The sequence below is a fragment of the Lonchura striata genome, chromosome 4 (genome assembly GCF_050655825.1).
Source record: "Lonchura striata isolate lonStrDom1 chromosome 4, ASM5065582v1, whole genome shotgun sequence".
Lineage (NCBI taxonomy): Eukaryota > Metazoa > Chordata > Aves > Passeriformes > Estrildidae > Lonchura > Lonchura striata.
Genome location: NC_140706.1, coordinates 22,960,502 through 22,979,886, shown reverse-complemented (window position 1 = coordinate 22,979,886; position 19,385 = coordinate 22,960,502). Strand labels below are relative to the sequence as shown.

Sequence of the window (19,385 nt, the reverse complement as noted above, 5' to 3'; positions counted from 1 at the left end):
TTATGTTGCTGAGCTCTCTAAAATATGAGTATTTTATAGGAATATCCGATTTTCTCAGTTCAGAAATCTTTCAAATATTTCAAATGGGTACTGTTGCTAAGATAACACCTTCCCTTTGTAAATTACTTCCAAAGTTTTAAAATAAAATGAGCTTTTATATAAGAATGGCAGAAAATACACATAGTTTGGTAGATCTTTCCCATTAGTAAGAAAGAGAAGTATTCTGCCTGAATTTCTCTCAATGTTGTTTTTAACTATAGAAATAGCTTCCAGCCTTCCAAATTCCTTCCTAAGAGACTTTTTTGTAGTTTCAGTAAATTTGCTAGTAGACCTTAATATATTAATGAAAGAAGTAATGTGATCAATCTCCAATTACATTTTTTTCCTTTTTCAAATGTGTCAGTCATTGACAATCTTTATGATAAAAGAAGGAGCTTATACTTTCCCAGATGTCTTCCTTCTTCATTTCTTCATCTGTTTCCTTGATGTGTTTTGCATAATATGATTACATAAATTAAATCAGTTATGCCAATACAAGGGGAAATGGGTTTTGTGGAAATGATGTATTTCTTACATAAAGAGCATCATCTTTTCGTCTCTTTAATATTTGTATATTTACACTGGTAATAAACAGATTAGCCTGTTGTGACAAAAAGTGCTGGTATTTGTGACACACCTGTATCATAAAACCTGTGAAAAAGCAAATGTCATTTCTAACCAAGGCAATGTAACAATTCTGTACTTGTAAAAACTTCTACTAATAATCCATGTGGTTTACCTAAGCAGAGGATAGAATCTGTTTCCACAGTGCTGCACATTAAATGCCATCCATTTATGTGATATTTGTCTTCCTTTTTTGGCTCTGTCATCTGTAAAATAGCTGTACTGATTTGCAGGTTAGCCAGTGTTGACTTTTCTTGCAGTAGGCAAGCTTACCTAGTCTGTAAATCAAATAGTCATTACAGTCACTGAAAATGTTTTAAATTTTACCCATCAGTAAAGAGAAAAAACGGTAAAATACATATTAAGACCTGCTTTAAAAAGAAAGGTGTTAGGGGGAAAAATAGCAAGTACTAAGTTTAAATGTGAACTATTAATTCAGCTTCTCTGTGCATAGCCATTATCACAGTCTGATCATTTATTGTGATGTTATCACAGAGTGTTTGAATGTTATGTGGTCTAGATAATAGTAAGATATTTTGGGATTTATAATGGGCAGGTATAGAGAGTACATCTGTATGTAATAGCTCCTATATCATTACTCATTTCTTTTCCTTGAATTTTGAAAGGTATTCAGTGGCTGAATTGGAAGCAATCACACTGTAGTCAGGTGATTTAAAGGTATTATGTAAATAGTGTTCAGAAACTATCTCCATACCTGGGATTTTTCACAAACCATAAGCCAAGTGTCATCCAGTAAAGGATCAATTATACTTGAACTTTACTCTGACAATATATTACTCTGACAATATTACAGTAAAAGCCAACCAAGACTTATTGTTAAGTGTCATGCTTTTCTTTTTCTCTGTTTCAGCTGAGACAATCCCAGTCGTACTGCACAGACACAGAATGCCTTCAGGAATGTGAGTAATTGTTCATATCAGGTTCATGGCCATAAAATGAACTGCAGTGATTAAAACACAGTCTTTGAGTGTTCTTTAAAATGCAGCAGTTGATTTAATGTTATAGGAATATATTACAATAAATCAAATACTACAGTAATAAAAATGATATGCTGGGGAGGTAATTTCTAACAATCTCTGATGAACATTTGTACATTAAAAGCAGCATTGTTGAGAATCCTGGAGGTATCAATAAACCAGCATAACTGTCAATCAGGCCCCAAGCATTACTGAATCTTACTGTTAGCCTCCAAATAGGATGATTTGGGGAATGAGAGGGGAAAATTTGGAAGGTGCTTTATTCGTCCTCCCCAGATTCAGAGCAGCCCAACCAGTGAAGACTAGATACTGGGCACAGACACACACACACATGTTCACAGCTGGGGCTGTCAGTACTGTCAGTACTGTGACCCCTCTACTCCACTGTGAGGAAATGGAGGCTCTGACACAGACCATGACTGCATCTCTGTTGATTTGGCACCTGTGTAGTTAATGAAGCAGAGGACTGATGTGTACACTTCCTTGGAATTTGCTGTGAAGTGCATCAAAAAACCTCTCCCAAACAGCGAACAGTAGTAGGTCAGTCAAACATCAGCAGAATCGACAGTGAAGCATAGCTGTGTGGAGATTATGCAGTAATGTAAGCATGCCCTGAGACACTCCCTGAGACACTCTTTGTGAGCTAGAGGGAATACTGTCAAATGTTTGCAAATAAAGGTGAAGTGGATCTCTCTTTCTTGTATCACTTTACCAGTTGAGCATGTGGACTCACCCAGCTTGAATAAGGACTGCTGTAATGCTTTGAGGGAGCAGCAAGCACCTGAGCAGTGTTCTTGTAAGCAAGAGCTGCTGGTGCCTGTATCTTTTTCAGGTCTAGGAGCAGTGCAGGCAAGGTTTCCAGCATCTTGGAGAGAGTGCATGTCTTTGTTCACTCTTATGTTCCTCCCTCTTCACTCCCCTGTAAAGCCAGTTTAGAAATGGGCATGCAGCTCAGACTTGCACTGGGCTCTGGCAGTGTGAAACAATCCCAGATTCAGTGCCATGCTGGGCTGAAGGGGAAAAACAGAGCTGCCTCAACCCCCGAGGAAAAGATGGTGTAGTGCACATGTTCTATACAGTGCTGCTGCCTTACTCTTTTTTTATGGACTTTGTAAGTTACGCTGTCTGTGACTTCTATCACTTCTCCTCTTCCAAATACACCTGTCCAAGGGCAGACTTTTTAGTCTCCCACACCTTAGACTTTTATATAGTTTTTTTAATCACAGGCATGTAGGAGAGGGAAAGAGGGAAAGATGATGGGAGACCAAATATTTTCTATATTAGAAGGAGGCACAGACAGGGTGTGGAGCTTTCTGAGTCAAAACCAACCAGGTTATTCTCACTCACGCCTTGAGAGTCTTGGATCATCATCATTTATGAAGCTTTTAGACTAAGGACTGTATTAACGAGTAAGTTCTGATATGTGTGGGCACGAAGCTTGTGGGATAGCTTTAATATTACCAAGCTATAGTACAGTGGGGATTTGCATGGTTTGCAACAAATAGCTTTCCATTCTGAGATTCTTGCAATAACTGGCTGTGCAGATGCAAGCAATTTGGCAGCAATTGTTCCAAACCAGTGGTTTGTTTCAAAAACCAAAGCAAAAATTACAGAGTAAATCTTTTCCTATGTTATTATATTGCTTAAATTTAGTTCTAGCAAAGGTATTTTTCTGCTGATGCAATGATACAGCCTGCATATTTGTCACATTACTTTGTGGTGCTTCTGTGATGCTGTGCTTGTGCCAGTCTGTAAGACCCCAGGAGTCAAAGGCAAAAATAAAGAGATTTAGCCAGGATAATCTTCTAGAGATGTTTTTAGAAACAAATTAAAATAATTCTGGGCCAATCTTCTGTCCATTGCTTCATCCTGTTTTTATGAGCTGTAAAGCACTGAACTTACATTTGAGGTGGGTCTCCTCTTCCCTAGGTCCCACAGCTCCACTTCCTGTTGACTTTGATTCCTCATTTCAGAATCTCGATATGAACAAGTTTGTTTCACTCTCACCAATTCACTCATTCCCAGAATTTGGTCTTCCTTCTGGAAGCACAGCTGGGAATGTTGTCATACACAGATTCTTAAGTTGCAAGGTTGTGGAATAACTGATGAGATTTATGTGGTTTTGTTTTGGAAGACGTCAGGGCTGGGGTTCAGCCAATGTCACAGCAACATCATGTGTTGTGCTGCTGCTACCAGCTGGAAATTTTCAGAAACACCCTCTGTTGATTCTTCTGAGCATGCTTTGTTTTTTCAACTCTTTATTTCGGTTCTTTTTTCGGAGCCATATCAAGGCAGTAGTACCAGGTTTCCCTCATTCATTTTTTTGTGTTATTATCTATAAATTCTTACTTGCAGTTATTGGCACCATTATGTCATGGTGACTTTCCTGCAGAGTTTCCTGCCAGGGTCAGGACCAGTACTTTTGGATTTAGGTATAGGAAGATATAAGCACCACTTCAACAAGTATTTGGGCACTCTACTTGATGGCTGTTCATCTGCTGGTTCTCCATCAGAGTATCTGCTGTAAGATTAAACCATGTGTCAGAGTCTGATGACTGTTCCCTCAACTTCAGTGGGTGCCTTGCAGTAAAGGTTGTAAGTTTTGAATAGGCAACACATTTAATATTCTGTTAGGATTGCTAATGCTCAGCAAATCAGAAGATCTTAGACGTTCCCTTGAAATGAGGAATAAGAGTGGTAATTCTTTTCTGAATTCTGTCTAATGCAAGTGGAGCACAGAGATTCTCTGACATGTGGCAGTTGCAACATCAGTTGCAACTAGGTTGATCCAGCCTAGGGAGGATCCCAGCTGGGACTGATCTGCTCTGATGGCTCATGGCCCTTCACAGTCAGCCTATCCTGTCAAAGGAAATGACGGGCTATTGCCTGAGTTTTTCCTGTGTTCTAGCAATTCCCAGATGTTGTGACCTCAATTTACCACATTCATATTTTCAGCACTATTCTCAGTGCTCTGCTAGGTTGTAATATGGTCAGAGATTACTGTCTCAAATGTTGTCTACTCTACTTCCAAATTTTTATGCAATTTAAAATGAATACGTATATGTGATTCATCTTGATTTGTATTCATCTAGGGCAGTCACAGCAGCCTAACCTAACAGCTTGAAATGTCTGCCAACTCTTCCCTCCCTTTTCTGGGAATTCCCTTCTCCCTTCCTCTGCTGCTCAAATCTGTTTTGACTTTCTTTGGGTTCCTTATCCCCTGCCTCTGAAAGTGTCAGCTTGCAGGCATTATCTCCTGAAGGTCCCATGGGCTCTTTGTCTTCCCTGATGATTCATTTCTAAAATACTTCATATAGTTTTATGCCTTTTCTTCACAGAACAAGCAAGGCTTAAAGCATCATGGAAAGAACACATAAGTCAGAGGCCATGCTTTTGCCTTCCTGCATGCAGATGCTTAACAGTTTTTACCAGTGGTCAATCTGTTTGTACTCCAAAGAAGATATTTCTACCATGAGAGGGCAGACAAAAAGCACCACATGGAATACACTTTTACAGTAAAAGAAATGAAATTTCTCCTCTTTCTTTAGAGTACAGCCTCACTCTGAAGGAAGCTTAGTGCAGTTTAAGGGCACTAAATTCATGTAAGGGTATTTAACATGGGCACTTAGTAGTTTTAGTATTGTATTCTTGTTATTTCATTTGCACAATCAGGAATTGGTTGACCTTTAACCTTTAAAAGATCTTTTTACCAAACTCATAATTTTAATAGCTTTTACTGCCTTCTAGAACCTCAAATGAATCTGCAAACATCTGTCACAAAGGATTTTTTTTCTACTTCACATTTCTTTCTGGGAGAAGACTAGTTTGTGTGGCCTAGTCTCTGCTTCTGTAGGAAAAGCAAGTCCAGAAACTGTATCTTGTACATGGAACAACAGATAGGATTCACCATAGTCAGTAACTCCCATGGGAGTTAATCCCACAATCTCATAAAGCTTTCTTCTGCAGAGAGATAATTCAGCCATGCTGTAAAAAAACCCAAAAAACTTCCAGGTAACCACAGGGCCAGAACTGCTCACAGGCATCATTCAGAAGTGTGTGGATAAATATGTATGCCAAACCCAGGGGACCAGATACTCTGAAAATAAAGACCTTGGGGTGGTTTCAGTGTTGCATGGAAAGGTAGCTTAGAGACTGTGTGTCATGTCTCTGTGACATGGGAATATGTACTGTTAAATTCTGTACTAGTTGGTGTGTCTGGAGCACTGGAGATTAATAACCAGATCCATCCATCAAAATTAGTGGTGGCAGGAACATTCATCTCAGACTAGGACAGTCTTCTATCGAACTAAAAATATTAGAAAATACCATTCACAGGTGCTCTTAGAGCTTTATTCTTCATGGAATCAAAACATCACTTCTAAATTACTTGCAAAAAAGTGCCAGTTACAGATAAAGGAACTGTGACTGCAAACTCTTAAAAAGATCTTTTTTTTCTGCCTGTCACCATAAATTCCATCCTGCTTGGTTTCACCTTCACTCAACTGTTCTTGATCCATAAGCTGGTTTTATCTGATTATTTTTTGATCTTAGGGATGGATGTCTTTGTAGCAAGATTGTTGTTTCCTACATAAAACTGCTTCCAGTAGCTGAAATAGCTTCCTGTCTGTATTCTTGATTTGTGATGTAAGAAAAATTGGATTCAACTCCACCTATGTGAAATTTTGCTTATTATCCTCTTCCCCATAAGAGATTAAAGTAACAGATTCTGAAATATCTCACATCCTTATTAAAGCACATGGTCATTTGTGAGAGATGTGGGTTTAACAGTTCCTTGGAAAGGGTAAACATTGTTGTGACTGTTTTAGTGTCTGGCATGCCTTGAGTCGGTAGTACAGGGCCAGTTAGATCAGCTATTGTCTTCCTTAACTTAGCTCAGAACATGTTTCAGCACATTTGGTTCCATCTAAACTGTATTACAACACAGGCTGGAAAAAACTGTCTTGCAATGAACACCTGTGGTGTTTCCCTCTGTGCTCCCTTCCCTGACCTGTAGCATGACCTGATCTGGCATCTTTTCCTTAACCACCACAGACCCTCAGTGCACTTATGTTCAGCAAAAATTCCAGAAGGCAGTCAGACTAGTCCGTTTCTGCATTGTATGGGGAATCCTGACTAACAAGACATCTGAATTTTCAGTCTTCTACCAGAAATATTTGCTAAAGCAGGTACTTAAAGCCTTCTTACTTGTTGCTGAAGGTAGTCTAGGAGTAGCTATTAATGTTGTCTGGAAGCCCCAGAACAAAGCAGTTGTTCTTTTCATGCCAAATTATATGCTAGTCTCCTGGCTAGATAAAGATTTTCCAAGATTAAAATATTGATATATGCTGCTGATAATAATAATATTTTTGTCAACAAAACTGAAGGCCTAAACTCTTACCTTCACAATTCCATATTCTTTCAAATCCAATGTGTAACAGTTTAATGAATTAAAGGCTGTAGTTTTCTTATTTATATTCTGTGCACTATGCCATCTCCTCCATATACAAAGCTCTTTATTCACTCAGATTTTCAAAAGAATTCTCACTTGTAATTGCATTGAATTCTAATAATAAAATTCCTCTACATTAGCAATGTCTTGAGTTTTGAAGTGCCTATATTTTGGACACTTGAAAGGCAAAAGCAATTTCATTTGCTTTTACATGTTAATGGCGGTGTTTGTGCTGTGAGAAGCATGAACTTCTAATGCATGGAAGTCTTTGATTCTTTGACATTTTTGAATGCATGTGATGTCAGTAAAGGATACCAGTCCAACAGCCCCAACTCATGAAGCCTTATTCCCAGAGCAGCACTGTGGAGAATGGCATAGCTGTAAGATTCCCTGCAGGGCCCCTCTGCTGTGTTATGAACAAACCCTTTCCATGGAAGAGCCTCTGCTAGCAATGCCTCCCCAGGATGATGCTGATGAGGGTGGTTCTGTGCTATCAGTGTTAACCTTCAAGAAAATTATTCCAGCAGGGTCTAAGTTATCAAGTAAATGTTAAATAAGAACACTCCAACCAATACTGAATCCAGACTTGTCTCCATAATCAGGTGATTGACATAAGACAACTTGAAAATATGACAGATACAAGTATCCCTGTGGAGTTTTCTGCATGTTAAAATGTTAATCTAGAGTAATAAAATAGAATAGCTCTTCTCTTTCTGAAGGTTACTCATTATAGCTGTATCAGTTGATCATCTAGATCATTAATGAAGATGTTAGGCCTTCAGATACTATAATAAATAAATAAATGTGAGTACCACAGGTAATTATCTGTACATGGGTTTACACTTCAGCTGACAAGATTAGTTACTGTTTGATTACTTGAAGCTATCTTTCAGAAGAGAAGTTGTTTTAAAATGTGCAGGTGTTTGCAATAGTTTCTTGACCTAAAAAGAGCAGCCATTTCCAGCCTGGAGGTATTTTCTTAAATTTATTTCTACATGTTGATGCTTCAGGCATTCTGTATGGAAATTTGGTGTAAAATTTTTATATTATGTTCCTGGGCTTCTCTTTGGAATGTATCTCTGCAGCATGTTTTCACTTCCTGCCAGATACATTGCTAGCAGAAATACCACATGATCTGGATGATCAGTCATGGAGATCTGGCATATTGACACTGAAACATCTTCAGACAAACTCTAAAGAAATAACTTAGAGTCAAGAAATTGATTACCATTTATTTGTTCCCTTCTTGCTAGAAATTAGCATGTTCTCTGTTTGGGGCCCCTAACAATGGAGCCTAAGCTTTCATCAGTTTAGTCTTACTGTTTTATTTGTTTGAGGCAAAGAAAAAAACAACAACAACAAAAAAAAAAAAAACACATTAAAAAAAAAAAAACCAACATACATATGGGGGGTTTTCCTACATAAATATATTTTGCATCAAGTTTGATTTCTTAAAAATCAAGTTTGATTTCTTAAATGTGAAGAATGTGTTTATCATCTCCAGTTCACTAGGAGCTAATATGATTTAAGAAATATTCATGATAATTCTAAGAATGTCAGTGAAATATTATGAAATAGATTATTGTCTTTTCAAATGGGTAAGAAATGTGACAACAAAATACAGTATTACTGTCTCAAAGCCAAAATGAGGGACTAATCAGAACACTCAATTAAAAAAGATTTCAGGGATTTTTTCCTGAGATTGCATTTTTGGTTTCACTTGATGAAAAGAACTCTGTTGTTACACTAGTATAACTTGAGTTTTCTTGTCTGTAGTGCCAGGACCAAACTCTTCCAGTGACAATGGCATCAGCTTTGCCATGATAATGATGGCCTGGGTGGTGATTGCACTTGTCTTGTTCTTACTGAGACCAAGTAATCTCAGAGGATCAAACACAGTCGGAAAGCCAACCAGCCAACACAATGTAAGTACAGCTTCAAGTGCCCTGCAGGGAGATTCTATAATAGCTTAAATCTATTTTGGTGTAATACACACTTTTAATAAAAATGCGGCAAACCCCAGATGCAGGGAAGAAATTATGATGTCTGGCTCCAGATTAGAAGGCTGAAGGATAGCTTTATTAAAACTATACTATATTACATTAATATACTACTTAAACAGATACTATACTATTCTACATACTTACTTATTACTTACCTGTCTAACTAACTACAAACTTGTGACTCTCTGCTGAGAGTCCAAGACACAGCTGGATGCGATTGGTCATTGAACCCAAACAACCTTCACCAGAATCCAGTCAAGCAATCACTTCAGGTAAACAGTCTCCATACCACATTCCACATGGGGAAAACAAAGGAGCAGAGATAAAGATTTTCTCTTCTTCTCTTTGTGCTTCTCCTGAGAGACAGAATTATGTCTCTCTGTTCAGAGAATGTGAATGTCACATATACTGTCTTAAAGTAATTTTTTCCCATTTTTTTCACTGTATTTTCTCAGAACTCCATTAAAAATTAAAATGAGTTAGACTAAAGCAAAAGAAATCATGAAGGCTAGGTGGGGGATGGAGCAGGTGCAGTATCCTCTGGACACTGTCTGTCCCTGGATGAAACTGCCTCCTGCCTTCTTAGGTGAAAGGGGACAAGCACAGCTTTAAGAGAAGTCAGTAAACAAAATTACAGCATGATACTTTGACAAGAGTGGTCTTTGTCCTACATGTGTGATCATGGAAAAATCTCAATTAATACAGGAAAAAGTATAGGGTTTTGATGGTCATTTTTTCTAATTATTTTTATAGATATTGAAAAACCATGAAAGAAAACACAATATAACACTTCTGAGTTCTTCTATTGCTAAATCCTACTATGTGAAACACTGTTTCTAATTCTGTACTTGCCTTTTTCTTTTTCCTTTCCTCCTTTCTTCTCTCAAGGGACAAGAACCACCAGCCCCACCAGTGGACTAGAGCATTCGGTATTGGGAAAGTTCAGCAGCTAAAACCTTGCACGACCAAATGAACGAAGTGACCAGATTACTCCTAACCTCCACTCAATATGGTTTTTGTTTCTCATTTATATAGAGCAGAGTTATCACTTGGCAGTAATCTTCATGAACTGCTTTTAGCAACTTCAATTTTAAGTTAATTTTTGCTTTGTATGTTATTACAATTCCTGTAAGATTGTAATTTGAATAATGGTAAGGCATTGCAGGGGTGTTTTGGTTGTTACTGTGGACATTCCACTCAATCTCCTTCTGTTCCAGTGATCCTAATTTCTTTGCTGTGATTTCTGATATGCATTGAATGAAAAAGAAAATCCCAGTCCGCCTACAAGAATGGAGGGTTACTGTCCTTTCTTCAGATTGATTCATATTTCTTCTCCAGTATGCTTTGAGTGTTATATTATGGCTGGAAATACTTAGTTATGCGCTGAAAAATAGAAATTGTTTTATATTTGCCCTGGTTTCAGAGCAGCTTTTATTCTGGTCTTCAGACCACTAACACAGTTTTCAGGGTTGCTGGCAAAAGCATGGATTGTATACTGTGTGTGTGCATGCACACGTAAGTGAACGTGACAATTGCCACTGTCAAAGCTTTGATCTATATATTGGGAACTTTACACAAAAGATTACACCACCAAAAAAAGTTGATTCAGCCATTTTCATTAGTTAATTGGATGTCTTATTCAATATGTTGTGAAAAAAACATACTCTAAACCCAGGTGTGTTTATTTAGAGACTTTATCAAAGGAAGAAGGACTTGGTAGAATTTTCTATCCTGGCATAGTCTTTTCATAATTGGTACCTTAATAAGTTTTTAGCCATGATATAATGGATATTGGACAGGATGAAATCATACCAAGAAGTTACTACAGTTACCAACTTTTGGTATACTACATGTACTGGATTATTCAGGTTTTTTCACCTGTATGTTATCAGCAATTCTTAACATTTCATCTTTATCTACTAGTTGTAATCGTAGAATAACAAACTTGCAGGTGACTACATATGGCATGTCTCTTCCATCTAATAAATGTGTGTATGTGTGGTATGTTTAAGTGTGTGTATGTGTGGCTGTGCACGCACCTGTGCACATCTCCCATTATGGCAAATGGGAATGACTTTTTTTATGTACATTAATTTAAGAACATTTTAAAGATGTACAGAAAAGCAACACTGTATATTTTTCTTGTTCAATTTGAAAAAGTGATCAGAATAATGTAAAGAACATTTTTATGTTACCAACATGAAACTTCTTTCCTTAAAGGTCAGTAGAACAGACATATGGGAATTCTAAGCCTTACTCTACAAACCTTTATTTCATGAGGACTTTAGTTATGGAGCTGAAGGAACTAACTGTTAAAGTTCCAAAAGGTTTGTATTAATGGGCTCTAACAAAAATCTCACATCAGATCTCATGGTTGACAGATGCAGGGTTTTGCTCTTCAGGGTAAATGGTGAGCCAGCTAAGCCTCCTTGTAAAGGTACAGTGCAGACCTGAAGAAGGGCTTCTGTGATTTGATGTAATTGACCTTTGAATTTCCATGGAATACTGTGCTCCCAAGCATAGGAGCATGTTTAAAAAAAAAAAAGAAAAAAGAAGATTGGGCCAGGTGCTCTCAGTGACATCAGTGTGGTGCCATGTAAAGCAATGAAACTGCAGGAGAGAGGCTGAGAGAATTTGTCCCATTATGTCTAATAATGTATAGGCCACAAACACTGTGTAAAGATTTCACTGGGACAAGCACTCTGCCAGTGCTTACTTTTTGCCTTCCATGTACATTTATGTTTGGGATGCTGTTCAGAACAAGTAATACAGCATCATTTTGTTGAACCCACAAGGAAACGTATATAATCTCCCATACTGACCTTTTTTCTCCAAGGATTTTTGGCCAGAATTCTTTACTATTGGAGGCATAAAACAAGCTTCCAATTGATTAAAAAGCCAACTGAAACAGGCTTCTATTCAGAGCACTACTCCTCATCCTATTGGGAGTTGGTGAGATTTACAGAAGATGCTCCTCACTTGTGAGGATCAGACTCACTTGCATGTCTGTTTATGTATTTATAAAACTTGCCACCTAAACCTCTAAGAGTCTTAGCAAATGAATGTTTTGTTCAGAGGAATGTTGTGGTTTACCTTTGAATGAAATGTCTTTGCTTAAAATTCCTCTAATTGTTCCAGTGATTTTATACATGTATGCTTTCCTCATGTAAATTGCTATTTTAAATTTTCTATGTAAAAGAAAAAAAAAATTGGAAATATTTTATTGTAAAATGTTTTACTAAAGAGCCAGGCCACTATCCCACATCAAAATGTCTGCCTTTTAAATTCAGATACTCTCTCCAAGAGATAAAATTCAGATCAGCACTCTTAATTAAAATAAAAGTAAGTAACCATAGGACTGTATTTTGCCACTCTTGCTTGTGTTAAATAGTGCCTTACTCATCAAGTAGTTGCACTGAAGTTTGTGGAACTACTCTGAGATAATGTACTAGTAGCAGTTTTAGTAAGGGTGGCAGAAATCCGGCCTTTAGTGATGTAATTTATGATTAAATCATTGTATCATGGTTACAGATGTTTATGGTAAATTTTGGGAAGAGATTAGTGGTATGCAAAGCTCCAGGGCATGATCAGTTCTGTAATGATGGTTTTAAGCTTGGTTAGTCAGAGATGCAAGTTGTAGCAACTTGGAAAATATGGAGGGAAATTTACAATTATACCTTAACTTTGTTAAAACAATAGTATTTTTAGAGTCTGCTTAACACAATTACTATACTCTGAAATGAGAAATCTTATGTATTCATGCACTGTCTGCAGATCACTTAGCCTTGTAATATTAATGATTGAAAAAGGAAGAGTGAAGATGTCATGTACTTAATGTAAATCGGTGGTTTAAAATATCTGAATTATGCCAAACAAAAAATCATCTGTGCCATTTGCAGTTTCCTAGTAATATTTTACTGAGTACTTGGATTGGGATAAAGGGCTTGTACTATGCACTTTTTATTGACTTAACAAAATAAATAGCAATCATTAGTAAACTTTTGTCTTTGTTTCTTAGTTTTTATATAAGATATAGGACTGCACCACCCTATTGATTTCTAAGGTAATTTGAAATCTATGAGTCAGTAAAAATAGTGTGTCGCCTGCGTAACTTTTAAAATGTAAATTCTAACTTTTCTAATGGACACTTGTCTACTGTATGTATCTCAAGCAAGTCAGAACAAATAAAAAGCAGTTTCCAAGGTTTAAGATCCTTTGATGACCAACATGGTTACCTCTGCCTTTTGCTCTTTGAAGTAGTTATGCAACCTAGGAAGTTCGAAATAATACAGAAGAAAAAAAGTAATGGCAAATACACTGATTGTGTCACTTTGTTTTAGATCAAATCCTACTATTTTGGGATTGCAATCTATTTTCCAGTTCTTGATCTTGGCAGTGTTGGAGCCAGAGCTGCTTTGAGGAATGAAGATGCTGCAATGGCTCTAAGGCAGTGTGTAGGAGCAGTAGAGACCTGCTGCTTCCTCACTGTTCCCATGAAGTGCAGCACTCTTTCTGGAAGCAGAGCACAAAATTCTGAGCACTGCCTCAACAGCAACTCAGATCCCTCATTAGGGATTCCTGTGCTAATCTGAGGAAGAAAAGGAGAACCAGAGGAGCATTAGGGTTTAAAATAATATACAGCTATCCAGAGATAGTGGCAGTAAATACCAGAGAATCAGAAACAAAATCAGAATAATATAATATTAACAACAACAAATAACAGATGTTTTAGGCATTTGAGTCAATCTAAACAGTACAAGACCTTACTCAAATATCAATAATGTCTGCTCATCAAAATTTATTCTTTACTCAAACATGAGATTATAAATAATGCCTGAAACTAAAGCTAAACTTCTAAGTATACTTGTTAAAATGTTTCCCAAGGATGCAGATGCCTATTGAGAAAAGTGATGCAGAAAAAAATTGCCACAAATCTAAATTCATATTGTTGAATAGATCTGTACAAGGTCTAGCTGTTCAAGATCATCAGTAATTTAAAATTACTCTGCCCCAAAGCCTGAAAAAAAATTTACCCTATTTAGGATGTTTGGGGAAAATACACCAAATAATTGCAGCAAAATATTCCATTAAGTGAATTCCTTGCCAAAATGGACTACTAACATATTTTTCTCCTTCTCTTTATTTCTCCATTACCAGCCAATGGCCTACAGTGCCGTTTACTGCAAAGATCTGCATTTTGGGGTGGGGGAAGAAGCAGAATATTCTATGCTGAACCACATCCTCACTTGTAAAAGAACACAACTTCCAGGCAACATTAGCTGAAGATTTTTCTTTTCATATAAGAAAAGTAACAACACATGTATCAAAATTGCCAATTCCCATAGCAGACACTTTGTAGTTAAATATAATAGCTGGAAGAATCTGGCTTCCATACTACCTTTTTAACATCTGCAGGTCAGAGCACTGGTCAGAGGGGGTTTCTGAAACAAATGTGCTTCAATATTTGGCAATATATATTAATTCACCCTATAGATACAGGATTTTAAAGGTTTCACTCTTCTTGCCTTTATGGAAAATGTTACTGTAAAATATTTAATGAAAATAAAGCAGTAATTTATTATCAAAGATCACATGTAGCAAAGTTTAAATAAGCAGTCCTTTTCATGTATAGGTTTTGTTGTTACATCTTTCAAGCTATGGATGATGAAACAGAGGAATAATTTTTGTGACTATATAGTTTTCAGACTTATAACTGGTTTAAAATTAATTTCTCCTGCTGCAAAAATTGTCTTTAAAATCTAGAGATGAGAAAATAGATTTCCTTTAGCAGACCAGTGAAAAACCCCACCACTGTACAACATTCTGAAGGTCACAGCCATTGGTTCGATATAAAAAGCAAATCTCAAAAAAGGTGTTCAGTTTAGGGGAAAACTTGAAATGATAAATGATGAGATGAGAATGATTAGCAAGAAAACAACCCAAATAAGCCTCCATAGGACTGGTACTACACCAAACACCACAGGTAATGCATCAAAATCTGCTTTCTTGTGATGATGAGTAAAAATTGGGTTTCTTCAACTCCCTTAGTGATTTCATGCAGTCTTGTTTGAAATAGAAAATCTAAATAATCATTCTCCCCTTCATCAAATATTAGCTTGCAATTTGAATCACAAATGCATCTTGTCTCTGACACTCCCTCCTGCTGTATGCTTGTGTTGGGCTTCAGTATGTAAGGGGAAGAGATTAAGCCAAATTAGCTTCTTGCTATACTGGGAAGGTAGATCAGATCTTCACCTTAATTTATGCAAACAGCTGTTATGGCAATAGGACTGCTCAGCTGAGTAAAACCCTTTAAAGAAGGGATGCTACAGGATGATTTCTCTCCAATGGGGCAGTGATGAAAAGCAGTGCCTTATCTGGCTGCTCTGACTTCCATTGCATTAGTTCCAGCATTTCATGTTTCCTTACTGTTCTGTTGAGATGGCTGTTAGCCTGAAATGGCTCTCCTGGTGGGAGCTGCAGTGTACCCCGTGTTCAAAAAGCAACACTGCTGCCCACAGCACTGCTCCTGGAGGAACAGCTTTGATGTCTGGCAAGAACTGTATAGTTTCCAGAAGAACATCAGAAGAAAAAAAAAGAGGCACTTAGAAAACAACAGAGAGGCCACCAAAAGTAATCATGCCTGGAAGGAAGTGTGAATAATTTCTCTGTATACTGAGAGCTTTAAATAATGTACTTAGAGGAAGGTCGTGTACTGGGAAACAAAATGTTGTGCAGTAACCTAAAGAATGGGGTTTGACAGGATATTTTCATCAGAGTTCTCAGATTGCCCTTCCTCCAGCTTTCAAAAGTTTTAATCCTGCATGGAACTGTCATTTTATTTACATGGAATATTGTACATGGGACCTGATGAGGTTGTTATCGAGATGTTCCATGTCCCATGCAAACAGGCATGTTGAACCTGACCAGACATTCACTGCATTTTGCAACGAATTTTACCAATAACTGCAGCTTGAGAGGCTGGTTGTCACCAGCAAAGAAAATACTGTATTAGATTAATCATAAGATGTTTAGGCAAACTGTCAGGCTGTTCAGCAATGTCCATGTTCTGGTGAACCAGAGAGGTGGACGTGAGGAGAGGTGCAAATAGGGACATGCCGGGCAGAAAATGTCTCTTGTAGCAAGACAATGTTGGCTCTGAGCACACATAGAACTCAGGTTCTCATCTGCCTGTGTTCAAAAATGGCATATGCCTGCTTTATGCAGCTGTTGGAGCCTTTTCAACAGGCATGCACGGTCCCACGTGTCCTGAATAATCTCTTTAGTTGCGTCTCTTTCCTTCCTCTTCACATTGTAAGGTACAAGGCACAGATTCAAATACTGATCCAGCTGGTCTGGGCACTTTCGTGCCTCAGCCTGGGACTGCTGCTGAGTACTTTGGATTTCCCAGTTACAGGTGCAGTTATCTCCCAGCTGTGCTTTGTCGAAAGTTAAAGAAAGGTTTGACAGACAACAGTGGTTGTTGAATCTGTGTCAGATATTAGTGTCAGAAACTGATTACACAAACTCAGCTGCCTTTAGTTAATGATCAGCTAAATCTGGTTGGCAATCAGTCTGACATTAAACAATAACCAGACAGGATTCAAAATCTTAATATCCAGGGTTCTTTGCTGGCTTTTCCTCCCACCTCCAACATCAGGATGCCAGCCAAGAGATTTATGCAATCATGAACTCGCTTGCTCTTTGTCTTCCCTCTCCTTCCCCTCATCCCCCAAATCCTTAAAAAAAATCATTTCTCCCTTGCATAACAGAACAGATTGTACATAGGAGGTGAAAAGTGGCCCCTCCACCCACCTTTGGCATTCAGATGCTCTTTGCTCAGTAGTTTCTGGAAAGGCAGAGGTGTGGCCTCAAACCCACTCCCCAGTATGCTGGAAGAGGGATTCACCTGACCTAGTCAATTGCCAATGCTAAAGAAAAACATACACCTGAAACCCCATTCCTCTTGTTACTTAGTTTACTTATCATGCACTGCAAAAGTATTCACAGTCTACACTAAGCCTTCAAAAAAATAGAGCAGAATTCACAACTTTTATTTTTAAAAATGACCAACAGTGGACCAGTCTCATCTGCTTTGCAGCAGCCTTACATAACCTTTCTTGCCTTAAATGCTATTGGAAAAAATTCCACATCCTGGTAAATTATGGGCCTGCCTCAATGGAAAAACCAAGAAGATCCCATCCAATAACTCAGATTTTTTTTCTGTAAGAAGAGGGGAGACCCAACTTCCTTCATACCATTTATTTGCAATGCCTTTGAGCTCTGCATTTTTAAATCTACCTGTAGCACCCTCACCACCAGAGTGTAGGCTATAGGGAAAGAACAGCAACCCTCCTCATCCTTTCACAGAATCAGTTAGGCTGGAAAAGCCCTCCAAGATCATGCAGTCCAACCTTTCAGGTTAAGTTGTGCTGTTTGCATGAGGGAATGTGAGATCAGCATCTCAGGCAAGAGTGTGACTGTCTATCAGTGAAGGTCCTTTACTTCAAGAAAAGGGACTGGGGTCCATTGCCTGTTCCAAGGGTTCTTCAGACATTTGAAACAGCTCTCAAATAATAAAAAACAACCCAGACCTTTCTCCTCCCAGGAAAGGGCTATGATTACCAGATACAAAAAAAAAGATCCCTTTTGAAGCTCCTTGGCAAGTAGCACAGATGCAGGTGGAGTGTTAGATCCACATGTTGCTTTATAATTCTCAGGACATGACACTCTTCTGAGGTAAGTATGCCTGAACCCCCCGCCCCCAACCTAGGAAGGCTCTGAAGCTCTTGCCCTCGTTCTTAGCAAACTCAGTAACTGGGAGGTATTAGCTGACTCTAATGACCTACTGACTACCACACATACACCAGCAGGCAGAGGGAAGTCCTCACACACACCCAGCCTTGTACCCTTCTTCTTTCTAAAAAATCCACTCCTTGTGTGCGAGGAACACACAAAGCACACTTACCAACACCCTCAGCAGATCGCTCAAACGATCTGAAGTGATTTTGGCTGTGGCTGGTACAGAGGGACCAGATAACATTCTTGCAGTACAAATGTATGCATTCATGGCTATTCTGAGACCTAAGGAGATAGATGGGGTTTCAAAGAGGATGGTATAGCTGAGGCTGACTTCTGTGTCACTCACTGAGCTTCTTATTTGCTTTGATTAGGTTTCCCTGGGGGAAAAAAAAAAAAACAAAACACAAACCTAGATGTGTTTAAAACTGAGACATCTGTGCCAGTAAGCAACGATAAAAGGTATGACTTGTTTTTACTTCAGAATAAACACAGTGAACCCTGCGCCTTTGCCAGGCAGTTCATTGACTAACCACGCTGAGTCTGCCAGGATCCTGCACTGACTGCAAACCTCAGTAGGCTCTTTCAGTAGAAAAACATGTATTTCACACATTTCTAAAAGACCTGTGATTACACTATGTACTCACTCAAATAGGTAGATATTCTTCTAGAGAAAGAGCAGATCCTCCAAAGTAGTAATAGGATAAGATATAAAACAGAAATAATGATTAAACTTTTTAAAATATGTATTAACAGCTATGGATGAAAATGCCATATAAGAAAAAGGCAATTTTTTGGTCACTTTGATAAGAACAGGCATGTATTATGCACCTAGACTGGCAACACTTAACATAGAAATTGTAATCTGTTTAAAGTCTAAATCACTACAATAGTACAGATGGAGAAAAATCCCATACCCAGCATCTAGGAGAGGCAGTGTAAGTGAACTTAAATGTACTGGAGAAGAAAAGACAGCCGATTTCTCACAATCTTTCTGCTCCCAAAGTCAGATGTAGTATACTAATACCATATCATGTTTATATAAAAGGCAAGAGCAGTATCCGAGAACTTTAATACTGCTAGGCAAGAGGTCTCTGGGCTGTGCCCAGGTCACAAGAGTGCAAGCTCGTTTTATTTCCTTCTTCTGGGCAATGTTCGCCACTGGACTTTAAAAGCTTAAACTTTAAGCACTGAACTTTACTGTAACCTATCCACGTTTCCCTTCACTTCTCTTTGTTGAGACCGTGCTACGGTACAGGAGAACGAGCACCGTTTTCTTTAGCTCACAGCAACCATAGCTGAAGGACAAAAAATTATTCAACCTCCACAATTAAGCTCTCTCACAAAAATCCCCTGAGACAGAAGCCAGGAGCAGTTCAGCGGCCCCGCCCGCAGCTCCCAGCCGTGCCCGGGGGCCCCGCGGCCCCTGAGCCGCCCGCTCCCGCCGGGCCGGGCCGGGCCGGGCCCGCCCGA

The 19,385-nt window shown here is 38.4% G+C and overlaps 1 protein-coding gene across 1 annotated transcript in view; it reads left to right on the top strand.

The window, feature by feature from the left end:
* SMIM14 (small integral membrane protein 14) overlaps positions 1 to 13,111 on the top strand; it is a 38,555-nt gene extending 25,444 nt beyond the window's left edge. The window contains exons 3-5 of the mRNA XM_021533192.4: positions 1,535 to 1,583; positions 8,887 to 9,035; positions 10,002 to 13,111. Coding sequence (XP_021388867.1) covers positions 1,535 to 1,583; positions 8,887 to 9,035; positions 10,002 to 10,034 — 231 coding nt within the window. The 3' untranslated portion in view covers positions 10,035 to 13,111. The remainder of the gene's footprint in view (positions 1 to 1,534; positions 1,584 to 8,886; positions 9,036 to 10,001) is intronic.
* The last annotated feature ends 6,274 nt before the right edge of the window (positions 13,112 to 19,385 follow it).